The sequence below is a fragment of the Pituophis catenifer genome, unplaced genomic scaffold (genome assembly GCF_029215685.1).
Source record: "Pituophis catenifer annectens isolate HBS135680 unplaced genomic scaffold, rPitCat1.0.hap2 SCAF_3, whole genome shotgun sequence".
In the NCBI taxonomy this organism is placed as follows: domain Eukaryota; kingdom Metazoa; phylum Chordata; class Lepidosauria; order Squamata; family Colubridae; genus Pituophis; species Pituophis catenifer.
This window is the reverse complement of record NW_027256883.1, coordinates 151,732,489-151,745,257: the sequence shown is the minus strand read 5'-3', so window position 1 is coordinate 151,745,257 and position 12,769 is coordinate 151,732,489. Positions and strand designations below refer to the sequence as shown.

The 12,769-nt window shown below is 35.7% G+C and overlaps 1 protein-coding gene across 1 annotated transcript in view; it reads right to left on the bottom strand.

The window, feature by feature from the left end:
- Nucleotides 1-604: 604 nt before the first annotated feature.
- Nucleotides 605-12,769, bottom strand: part of USP24 (ubiquitin specific peptidase 24) — a 77,047-nt gene continuing 64,882 nt past the window's right edge. The window contains exons 55-67 of the mRNA XM_070941302.1: nt 12,392-12,488; nt 11,940-12,056; nt 10,500-10,592; nt 9,712-9,814; nt 9,444-9,565; nt 9,075-9,188; nt 8,432-8,497; nt 7,404-7,470; nt 6,173-6,251; nt 5,538-5,613; nt 5,231-5,317; nt 4,511-4,621; nt 605-2,612 (exon numbers count right to left, since the gene is read on the bottom strand). Of these exons, the coding sequence (XP_070797403.1) occupies nt 2,550-2,612; nt 4,511-4,621; nt 5,231-5,317; nt 5,538-5,613; nt 6,173-6,251; nt 7,404-7,470; nt 8,432-8,497; nt 9,075-9,188; nt 9,444-9,565; nt 9,712-9,814; nt 10,500-10,592; nt 11,940-12,056; nt 12,392-12,488 (1,195 nt within the window). The 3' untranslated portion in view covers nt 605-2,549. The remainder of the gene's footprint in view (nt 2,613-4,510; nt 4,622-5,230; nt 5,318-5,537; nt 5,614-6,172; nt 6,252-7,403; nt 7,471-8,431; nt 8,498-9,074; nt 9,189-9,443; nt 9,566-9,711; nt 9,815-10,499; nt 10,593-11,939; nt 12,057-12,391; nt 12,489-12,769) is intronic.

The following is a 12,769-nucleotide window of genomic DNA, read 5'->3' as shown; positions in this document are numbered from 1 at the left end:
AGCCAGGACTTGGAATTCTGATGAGCTCAAGGTTGATTCAGTCTTCCATCCTTCCGAGGTTGATAACATGAGGATCCAGATAGTTGGGGGCAATATGCTGACATAAACTGCTCAGAAGATGCTGTAAAACACTGACACCTATGTGGAATTTGCAGCAGATATTTTCTCTTTGCACCCAGAGAGAAGAAAATCTACCTAGGATCAAACTCACAGCTTCCTAATTGTGAGGTGAGACCTAGACCTCTAGGCCACCACACTGCTGTTTTTTAACTTAATAATCAGGCATCTTTTTCTTTTTTTGGTGAGAGGGATAACCTTTATTCCATTGACCAGGATTTTTTCCCCCTCAGGGAAACTGCCTCTCCCTTCCATTTTTCACTGCCTTGGGAACTAATTAAATACAATTGTACACAATGAGAAGAGACAACAGAATTGTAATTGCCCCAATCCTAGAGAATGTTATGTGTAAAATGCATTTTTCATCCAAAAGGACTAGCAGTAAAAGAATTAGCAACATAAAACGTGTGACAATTTGCATGGCAAATTAGTTTCTTTTAAAAAAAAAGTCTTCAGCCGATTGAAGTGATAACAGCTGGAAGCCAAATAATTGACCAAGTATTATATTTGAAACCATAGCCATTAACTCTCTACAAGCTAGGAGTGAAGCAGAAAACAGTTTGCCGTGGTTTTAGAAAGTATAGTGGTGAAACAGATCATCCTGTGATTCTGAAAAAAATGCCCTGCTTCAACTTGGGATGAGACCCCCTTTTCCGTAGGAAACGATGCAAATTTAAATGATTTTGGACCGATGCTTTCCTCTTCAGATCAGCTCTCTAACTTACTTTCATTTAAATTAAACGGAAGATAGGGTGACACAGGATGGGATAGGAACAACATTTATTCTAAATTTTTAAACATTGTATTAAAATGTTTGAAGGCTTAATAAAATATCTGAGTTCTGCTAACTTCACTGAAAGTACTACCTTCAGAGAAGACATTCAGCTGAAAAGTCATTTTTAACAGTACTTCTCTGACTCACCCGTATGGCAGAGAATTTCAACCGGAAGATGTGCAGCTGTTTCCAGCAACAGTGAAATGACCTGTTATATTCACAACTAGTGCACAGCAGTGAAGTAATTTATGTGCCAGTTCAGTTTTTGTAACAGTAATAAAAGAAAAAAAAAAAGAGGCACTTTTTGGCTGCTTGTGCCTTTGATTTGGCAAATTGTCCAGGCACTCTGAGCATTTCCCCCCAGTTCATGTGCATGGTATATTTTGTATAAATTAAGGCAAAAATCCTTGAACAAAAGCAAAAGGAAAAGCAAATGAAGAAAAAGCTGAAAAAAAAAACCTGGGATTCAACATTGGTGTGGAAAAAAGTGTTGAGAGTAGTTTAAGAGATTAACTGCATTTCACGTGGTGAACAAAAGCTTACTCATATTAAGTTCAATTTGTTTCCAGTTATGAAAGAATTACACTTGTATTTCAAGTGCTGCCTAGCTAAGCAAAGCAGCTTGCAATCCTTTGCCTGTGTTAATTTTTTTAAAAAATTGAAATGTCCCTACTTTACCCAAGTAATCATGGAAAGCCAATTTCTACTTATTCAATTTAAAAGTATAAGCAAATGATTGCAGATCACATTATTAACACAACGGTTTATTCAATATGTCTCCAAGTAGTAGAAGGATGATTTAAGGAGGCAAACAGCAATAAAATTCTGTCTTAAAGTGCTTTTTTTGTTAAACTTACTCATCATTTTCTACAAAGTTCTACTGATGCCATAATTGTATTCTTGGAATAAACAAAGCTCTTTTATTGCTCTTACCCTTTAAGCACACAGCATCAGGAAAAAAGGTTACCGATTCCAGACTAACTTGTACCAAAACCATTCCATAAGGAATAATCATCCTTACATAAAAGGCTCTCTTAAAAACAACCCTTTATGTAAAGCACTATACAAATTACCTAGAGACATATTAAATACAAAAGTCCTTGTGTAAATTTATTCTCAACTAATATTTTACAATGCCAAGTGAAAATCACACATTTTTTACATAAATTTGAATATTCCTATTCAATATTTAAAAAAAAAAGATTAAAAATTTGCCATTTATATGTAAAGGCAATCTGATTTCTTCTTCTGTATAAAAACCCAAGTCTTTTTTTTTCTTTTTTTCTTTTGTTTTGCAGCATCACAGAAAAGCAAAAGTTTTACATTCACTCATTAAATGTTCACATAAAAGTTTCAATTACTTGATAACTGTTCTTAAATGGGTGGAATCTTGACAGGGTTTTGTTTTGTTTTGACTCATGCCTAAACTAGCATCTATAAGAACCATAGCAGATGTCGGGAGACTTTCATAGCCTAATGCTGTAACTTCTCAACTGAAGAATACTTTTAACTCATTACAAAGTACCTATTGATCTTTTGAAAGCATTTACTTCAGATTCCTCTAAAAGTGAAAACAAAAGGATTCCAGCCATATCACGAAAGTGCTGGGTATTCTCCACTTCAGAGGAGCTTTTCTCCTTCAGCTTGCAGCCATCAATTAAGTATCCACATCTTCAAGGTCACTTTTAGGTTCACCAATCATCATGGGAGATACTGAGCCCTTTTAAAAAATACAAAAGAATTAGAAAGGTTATGCTGTTGTTTAAACTGAACAAATAGTTATTGCTGGAAGGTATCATAAATGATGCCCTGTGCATCATTTAGCAACTGCCTTTTGGAAACCAGAAATTAACCCTACAGTTTTCACGAAAGGAACAGATGGACTGAATGTGAAATATAGATAGTCCTCGGTTAATAACTGTCCTGGTTTAGCAATTGTTCAACCTTATAGCACAATGGTTGCAGCGTCCCTGTGGTCATGGGATAGTGATTTGGGTGCCTGGCCACTGGCTTGCATTTACAATGGTCAGAGTGTTCTGCAGTCACATGATCACCTTTGCAACTTTCACAGCCATCTTCAGACCGACAAAGTTCATGAAGAAACCAGCACAAAGTCATTAAGCCTCCGGCATGTGCTTAACAACTATGGGCGATATGCTTAATGACCAAAGTGGAACTGATGTTGTAAATCAGGTATGGTCACATGAAGTTTCACTGAATGATCTTGACACATAGCAACAGGGTTGCCGGTTCCAATTGCAGTTGTTAAACGAGGACTACCTATATTAGACTAGGATAACACACCATGATTAGGAGCACTAAAACGGAAGTATGTATGGAATTTGCTATATTAAAAAGCAATGTCCCTCAACATATGGTACCTAAAACAAATTCATGGAAGACAAAGCTATCAATGGCTCCATGGCATGATGATTTTAGAACTTATCTAGAATCAGAGATAACTCTCTTTTAATATTGGTTGGTGGTGAAAATGAGCAGGAGAACGCAAATGTACACAAGTCTTCCTGTTACTGGGTACAGAAACTATATTGTCATATGTTGTTTAACAAACTAAATAGAGCTTTTATTTGAATATTTTAAGGTTCGAATTGTTAATTTCATCTAAGGAAATACTTTCAAAACTTTGACAACATCAAAGGTTAGTTTAGAAATAAATGCAATATAAATTAGATCAGCACTACCATGAACTATCAGAGGACAGATGGAATATAAATACAGTGTAATGTAATAATATAATCTTGCTATGACTCTATTGTGACATTTTACCTGCTACATAATGTTTGAATATTGCCCATGTTCACCATTTCCTTTAGCGCTGGCCTGCCACTGAAGGCAATAGGGCCTTAAAAACAAAGCACATCACATAAGCTATTATTAGGACTATGTGAAGCTTCAGATGAATGAATTAATTCAAAGTTCGATTTCAATCATCCCTTCAAACAGAATCTGTGCATTAATTGAAGGTATTACACTGAATCAAGATCCCTGGAACAGCTTCAGAGAAATTTGAGAATCGTTAAAGGTTGTGATTGACATCTTGTATTCTATTAGTATATGTTTAGTTTATTTGGAGAGGGAAACTGAAATTTGTTTTGTTTCTTCTTTTTGTTCTTTTGTTCTTTTCTTCTTTTGTTTTCCTAAATTCATGAGGTTTTATCCTATTATTCCAGTTTGTGTCTGATGTACTTACAGTTCTCCAGTTTTTCGATCTTTTTATTTCTCCCTCCATTTCTACTGATTGTTGTTTTTGTTTCTGGTCAGAGACTATTCCTGTCTTGTGTTGGTTGAGGTGACTTAAGTCTTTTTTTATGAAGTGGGTGAGTAGATCTATAGAGGTATGTTTAGTATTATAATTGTTGTATATATGCAAACTCTTTCTTTGTATTATAGTATATTACGGATGCAGTAGTGATCACATACACATTTCTCAGTCTCAGCACATAATATGTAATTCCTATAAGAGGCTAATTTTTAGAAGTTGGAATAAGATATTTCCCAAGTCATCTTCTCTACGTTCTTTGCTAGACGTTTGACAGGCTGCTTGATTTTGTCAATACGTCATATATTTCATGGATTAAACAAAACCACTCTACGTACCTGTTGTAGATGTCTGCCTCCATTCTCATTGGCTGGACTGGTCTCAGATCCATTACTGCTTCCTGATTGATCTTTTTCATTCAGCAAGGCTGTGGCATATGCTAGTGTGTCCTAAAAGAAGAATGTGAGAATTAAAAGCTAAGGTAGTGTGTTTAGATGCAATTGGAAGTCACCGGGGAAAAAAGATGTGTAGTAGTTGGAAATGAATTCAAATTACATACCCATCTTTCCTTCCAACCCAAAAATCAATAGAACTATTCCACTTATAATATTCCCACATAGTAGCCATAATATCTATTTATCACTGTACATGTTCAGACAATGGTTTAGAGTATATGCTTCAAAAGCAAGAGCAAGCCCAGCGCCTTTTTCCAGTCTTCTCTGAGTTTCCCCCCCATCTCAAGAGACAGAGGTGAATGCTTTAATGATTCTTGTTAAAGAAGCAGCTGCTTTAAAATACTCTAAACTTTAAAAGTACTTTAAAGTACTAAAGTACTTGTCTCTTCCTGCCTTCTGAAACAGTTCCTCCAAATTATTTTCTATGCATGCATAACTCCAAAAATATCAAAATATAACTAGTATGCTAAATTCTATAAAGAACAAGAAAGCTCTTACATAGCAAAATCCTTTTGTTTCACCTGGGTATTTAAAAAAAAGCAACTGTCACTCTTAAAGTAAAAGCAACGAAAATGCAATAAACTTACAACCAGTTTTACTGACCTGTGCAGAAATAGTACGCTGAAAGGTTTTGGCAGTTGAGGTTTCATTGGATATATTACTTTGTGGAGCCCAGTAGTGTTCAGACATCTAGAAAAATGTGAAAACGTGAAAGCAACAATTAATGAAAACCGCACAGCAAATTGTTACTGGACTGAATTTCAAAAGGAAATCAGTTCCAAGAACAAAAATTTCCTGCTCCCTCTTCCTTACCATTGACTCACTGAAGGAACTTCTGAACCATGGTGAATAGGACTTATTGATTTACATTATACCTATATATATATATATTTGTAATAATAAGTATTACCTTTATTTGAAGCCACTGAACAGCCCAACTCCAATGATGAGAATTCTCCTTAAAGTAATCTTTAGCAGCAGGGCATCTTTAAGAAAGAGAAATTATGAAAATTATGTATTTGAAATATTAAAGGATTATGTTCCCTCTTTAAATTATTCCAATTTACAAGAGGTTCCCTTTCTGGTCATATAGAAATAATTCTTGACATCGACTTTGTAGCCAATACAAGGCAGGAAGGATAAAATATTTTAAAAGAATATTAGTAGTAGTTGTACTACACATGGCTATTTACAACCCTATTTTTTAGTAAAGGTGTCCTCTCTGTGAGCCTTCCTATGAGAATATTTTTCAACAATTTAATGGTTTGTTAATATTGTCTCTTTCACCAATATTTCTATATGTTGGCTAGTCAGCAGCAGTCACTCTGGCAATGCTAATATTTTCACTGCCTTGATTACAAAGGAATGGGAGTGAAGTAGTAGTCCCACGTTCCCATTGTGTTCTATGGCCAGAACACTCCAACCTTTGAATCTGGCTTTGAGTTTGATACAAAAGGTATTTAAAATGTCATCCACATCCTAGTATATTAAGAGCATATACCTGGCATGATTAGCACCCCTTCTTCACTTTTACTACATACTTACTTTTGAGCAAGTGTGACTAAGAATTTGACACACTGATAGCAACGACTACTGTCCACATGGTTACTGTGATGCATCAGAGCTGTTAAGAGAGGGTATGAAAACAATAATAATTTATAAAAGTAGTCACCATCTTGAGCAAACAGATTATAAACACAGTCTCAATGCTGATATGTCAAGCACAGTTTACAGCTCTTTTACACCTTCCATTTTACTTCAACTTATCTTTGTATGTCCACAGTTAAACTCCATTTCATGGTGCATTAACTGCTGCAGATCATGACATTTGCTATGATTTTACATTTAGATATCATGCCAAACCAAGCTGCTTTTTAATCAGCTTGGCAATGTCTGAATTTAGGCTGTGGCTCATTATCTTTTACCCACAAAGGAACTCTTTTTACAGATTAATATACAGAAAAATAAGCTTTAGCAAGCAAATTGCAGATATTTTAAATCTGCAACACAGCCTGAATTTATAATCTTTTATTTCTCCAATATCATCTACTTAAGTTGCAGTACTCAAAATGCCCAAAAATACTGCATATGAATCAAGTTGCTATCATGAGAGAAATAGCTCTTAAGGAGTTTATTTACTTTATGCATAATTCATACTTATATGGATGCCCATCTCACAGAACATTCTTGAACTACCGTATTTTTTGGAGTATATGACACACCTTATTTTTGGGGGAGGAAAATAAGAAAAAAAAATTGAGAGGTTCTGTTTGGGAGGCTGCAAATGCAGCCTCCAAAAGGGTGGAGGCTGGTGGGTGGGCAGGGCTATATTCAGTGTATAAGACACATCCAAATTTTCACCCTCTTTTATGGAGGAAAAAGTGTGTCTTATACTCTGAAAAATATGGTATGTATATTATTTCTAAATTCTTTTTCTGAATACCAAAAAAAAAAAATTCTTTTATGAATACAGAGACTTGCAAAACATTTCTTCATTTCAAAGTGATTTCCCAAGTAATTAAACATCAGGAGTCTGGTGCACTTTTTCCAACTAACAAATGTTATTAAAATTTTATAAAATAATTAGAAAAGCTGCTGCCAGTCTTCTGTTTTTTACCCATCTCAAAGAATAGCATGGCTTTCCTCTTACAATGCCTACAACCAGAAGCACTCATATAACTAAAGTCTTGCAGTATTTGAAAATACCGTTATCTTGTTGGGATTCATTGCATGATTCTCTGAAACTCAGTTACTAATTCTATGCAGTGGTACTAACCCAGCAATCCATTTTCAGTCTCAAATGCAAATTTGACCCGCTCTATTTGTAAAGGATCTTCAATAATCTGTGAAACAACAGAGAAGGTTAGGCTAAGCTACACTGAATCTAAATCCAACATTTCAAGTCTACTTAAACAAGAGGTATGATCAAGTAAAAAAGTTTATCACTTTTAATCAGTTACACTGAGGCAGGGGTGAAATGTAAAATTTGTTACTACTGATTCTGTGGGCGTGGCTTGGTTGGGGGTGGGGTAATGTGACTGGGTGGATGTGGCCAACTTTTTTTTTTTAACTTTTCAAAGCATTTTTTCTAATGCTTTGAAAAGCCTCTGCCGATCAGGCAACTCAGCTGGGATCATCAGAGACTTTTCAAAGCATTTTTAACCACCTCTTTGGCCAAGAGGTTGCAGAAAAAAATGCTCTGAAAAGCCTCTGATGATCCGCGCAATCATCAGAGGCTTTTTTTTTTTACTTTTAAAAGCATTTTTTCATCGGAAGAGGTTATAGAAAAAATGCTTTTAAAAGTAAAAATAAAAAAAGCCTCTGCTGGGCATGGGGGGGGAGGGGTGCAGGGATTTTTGCTACCGGTTCTCTGAACCACCCGCCGCCATTGCTACCGGATTGGGTGATCCGGTCCGAACTGGGAGCATTTTACCCCTGCACTGAGGCTTGTGGTGCACAGCTTCTACTGAAAGCAATTAGAATAGAATAGAAACTTTTTGGTTTAAGCAGAATGCTATGTCAAGCCAGATAATGAAAAATAGGCAAAATTTTAACATTAGTCACAGCTACATATCTACGAAAGTATAATTTAAAAGTCACTAAAACATATGGCATTTACAAATTAGGTCTAATATGTAGAGATATTAATTTTGGGGGGCATTTTTATGAATATTTTAAAGTGCTGAGAATAAAGTCAAAAGCTTTAGTACTAAGTTCAATAGCATACCCATTCAGTACCATTTCTAAGAACAACAGAGACAAGCTTGATATGAGGGAGATTTTATTTTTTATCTTACTACTTACCAATAACTCATGTAAGAGATGGAAAATATTCTTCAGCTCATGAGGTGGAGCTGTCTCCAGTTGATTCTGCAAGTGAAAAATATAAATTCAGGCAAGCAGAAGGTACACAGGTAAACTATTTATTTGTATTTTAGAAACATTCATTGTAAAAGATTGTACAATGTAAAAGGTTCATAAATATTTTTGTTAGAAAATAGTTAGAAAGTAATGCTGTACTTTTCAATAAGACTTTACAACTCATTTTGACAGAATTTTTTAGCTCGTGGAATTTTTCCTGAAAAACATTTGTGCGGGATACTAAAGGATAGATAATAAGAGTGGTTTATGCAAAATGGAAATTTTGAGAAAAAACATTTTCAAGCATACAAGTTATGGATATATACTGTATACTGATGGAATATATGGGGAATAAGAAATCATAGACATTTTGTAACTCCTTAAAGTAATAGCATTGAAAACTAAAGTGTGTTTCAGTCCTTAAAATTCAGAAGGATCACACAATGGAAACCAAAATTTCCATTTGGTTTCAGATCATGGAAACCAAAATTCCAAAGCAGAATGCATATTCTTAAATCAGTGCTACAGGCGCTGGGTTTCAGTTCCAGAACAATTCATGTCTTGAAAATTTATTAAGAAAATTTACCTTGATGAAATGCAACATGGTAAGGGAAAAGTGCTCATTGCAAAAGCAACAGTAGATCACCATCTCAATAAGGATCGAGAGTGATCCAGTTAGCTCCCTTAAAGCGTGCATCACCTTTGAGAGAAGAGCAGAGGATTATCATTATTATTTTAAAAAACAGTACACTGTATAAGTTGGTATGCATTACATACTTGCATTACATACTTATTTGGTATCTCTTCACTACTTGGGTTGTACAGTAGCATTGTAGTTGCAGTAACATAATTTCTAAACAGTGTTGCGAGACTGGATTCTAGACCAACTTGATTAAAGCCTTAGTTCTGTATTATATTTAACTCATCATAAAATAGATGTAAAATAGCTGCTTACTTCCATTAAATAAGGCTTCCCCTCAGATAGGAATATCAAAGCTTCCACTTCTTCATGAAGGGCCAAAAGTGGCCCTGAAGTAGTAATGCTAAGGGGTGAATGCAGGGCAAACAAACCAGGAGCTGTAAAAGAAGTACAAATATAAAACTACACTTGGTCCTGAAAAACAACTGATAATAAATAATAATTTAAAAATGATCAGGGGTGGCAAACATACTGCAGCTATAACATCTAGCTGAGGTCATCGAGAAAAACTGAGAAGACTTACCTACATTCCTCTGTGAGGAGACATCTGAATTCAAGACAAGCAATGCCACAGTATTATGGAGGAAGCCAAATTCCCGGGCTTGTGCGGAACTCCATCTGCGATTCTGTTTTGTTAAGTATATACCAAACATTGTATAAGCACTCATAGTTCATTTAATGTATCTTTTCATGAATAAAGGCATGAAGCCTGATTCAGCCAGGCTGAATGGCAACAGCATGCTTTCAGAGTGATTTGATGAAAACGTTACCACAGCCAAAACAGGTAGATGTTGTCTATTCAAGAAGAGCATAAGCTACACCATCCTGAACTTCCAAGTAGCTCCAAAAGAATGGGCAAGCTGGAGGGCAAATAGATTAGACTTTCTAGCACAGCCAGCATCTAAGCTATGTATTCCCTTAAACTGTCAATACCCGATTGAAAATCCCATTAATGAGCATACAGGGTACTTCAAGTAGTTATTCAATCTGAATCACATTTATCCGACAGTCCCATAATTGGCAGATACAGGTAATTTAGGCCAAACAGCTGTCATACTTTCCTACTTAGGGGATACTTCCGAATGAACAGAAGCTGTAATTGCAGGGGACGTTGCCCATTCTTGGGGAAAAACAATATGATTGCATTTCTTGCAATCTTCCTGCATTCAAAAGCAGCAGTGATTGTGCCAAGGCCTGCAGAGTGAAGGGGTCTTCTCAAAGTCCCAACAATTAGGTTTACTACTAAGTTTCTGAACTAGACTAAAGCACATACTCTGCTCAGAGACTGAAATGTTATCTCTACGCTCATACCTGGTTATTCTGCCTGTTGGGACCAAGAAGGAAATTGATCATATGACTCAAGGCACTATGCCTGAGGAGGAGGTCACAGGCTCTTATACCCTGCTGTAGAAGACAGGAAAAACATAGGGTTATGTTCTAGAAAACATGGAGAAACCACAAAAACAAGTTAAATATTTGAAATATTTAATAATTGATCAAGCATTTACTCTGAAATGTTTCTTAAATCTTATCTGATTACATTCAACTACCAGTATATTGATCTACAGACTTTAAATGGCTCTGTGACACCAATCTACCTGGGCATTTTTACTTTGATTTTTTCCTTTGGGTTTTTTTCCCCCTATTAGCTCAATAATAAGATGTGATTGATCTGCCAAAACTATAACATAACAATTAAGAGGTAATTATAGTATAATATCTATAACTAAAATATACTTGGTATAATGTTCTGTGAACTACTATGCAAAGAACAGCAAAGGGTGGCATTTGAAGCAGCATAAGCAGTACAAGACTATACGTCTTCAGACTATTTTAAGTTCTTAGGCTTAGAAAGAAATCTGCTTCCTTTTCAACACCAACTGGAACTGGCCCTGCAGAAAGGAGGAGAACCATTGTAACATGGTACCTCCCACTCCAATCCCCTGAGCCATCCCAAAAGAATATCATGGTTTATAGTATAGAAAGCCTCAGAAAGATCAAGGAGGGCCAGGATGCACTACCCCTATCCCACCAGATATCATCAACAACAAGCACAGCCAATGTTGTCTCAGTACTATAACTAGGCCTGAATTCTGATTGAAAAGACTCAAGATATTTCACTTCTGCAGGCTCCAATCTGATTTGGTCTGAGCTTTCAGACTTGTGCTGGAGCCCATCCTCAGGGAACTTGAATTACCATCAGCTGATTTACCACTATCTTATCAAGTAATTAAGAGGGAGGGTTTGGCAGCACAAGGAAACAACAGCCAACAACTTAATAGCCAGCCTTCAACACCCCAATCAGTATCTAAAAAGTCACACACAACAGGCACCATATAAATACCACACACAGAATAGCTCAAAGCACACACACTGCTAGAGAGAAGTTCCCTGAGAACGGGTTCCAACACGAGTCCAAAAGCTTGTAAGACTAAACCTCTGGTCCCACTGACTGAATCAGATTGGAGCCTGCATCTTGGGACACATTTATTCGCCTTCATTCGTGATAATCCACTTCTTCCAGAGTCTTTTGGTGCTTCCTCAAAAACCTTCCCTAAGAGAACTTTGAACTTCAGTTTACTTTTCTTATGGAATAGCAAGTTGAAACTATCACTTTGCATGCTATAGAGAGCTTCCACTTGGCAAAGGACAGATTTTTTTTCCTATGCGATACTGGAAATTTTTTGTAATATAGCTTCATTCTTTTATCTAATTACAGCAATCTGAAAAGTAGAATAGTTTTTTTTTTACCTTTTGTACAAAATTGTTGAACAAGAAGAAGTACTGGGCACAATTTTTACAGTTCTCGGGGACATCTTTGTCCAATAGACTCAGCAACACCTCTATTAGCTGATGCAAGCTTTTTAGCTGTCAAAAAAGTAAAAGTAAGAAGGCCCTTATTTGAAATTATCAATTTAATAATTCAAGTTTACAATGAATATAAAATATTACAGATGAAAGCAAAAAATATTTTTCCAAAGCTTGCAATAAAGCTGACACTTTCTTAAAGTCTTAAAAGTCAGACAGATTTGAAACAAGCTTTTAAAAGAATCATAGCAGATGTTTTCATAAAAAAAATCTGCTGAGTGTAAACATTATATTCATAACAATTAGAAATCATATGATTCTTGTCAACTAACAAATTTTAGAAATTTACTAATATGCAATGAATAAAAGAGCAGTGTGGTTTTTACATTACTGACCTTTTCTTGATGAAACAAGGCACTGTCTAAGGTTTTTTCAAGAATTGTGGCTACAGCAACTCTCACTTCTCTTACACTGCATTCCAGCAAAAATGTTCTGAAAAATACCCCATCATTGAGAAATGAAGCCAAGCTGAATTCTTTTATGCTCTTATTTAAATTATATTTGCTTTTTTATTTTCCTACTGGGAAACCTAATATTCACAGGTGTAGAGAGACTAGATAAGATAATTGCCTCTAGGGTTATCTACAAACCAAAGGTTATTGTGGGCCTGCTGATATCTCTGCACATTGTTTTTTCACAACTACATAAACAGGGGCTATATAAGTAGGGGAAGACTTGAACTGGAAAGAAGGATACAATATCATGGAATCTTA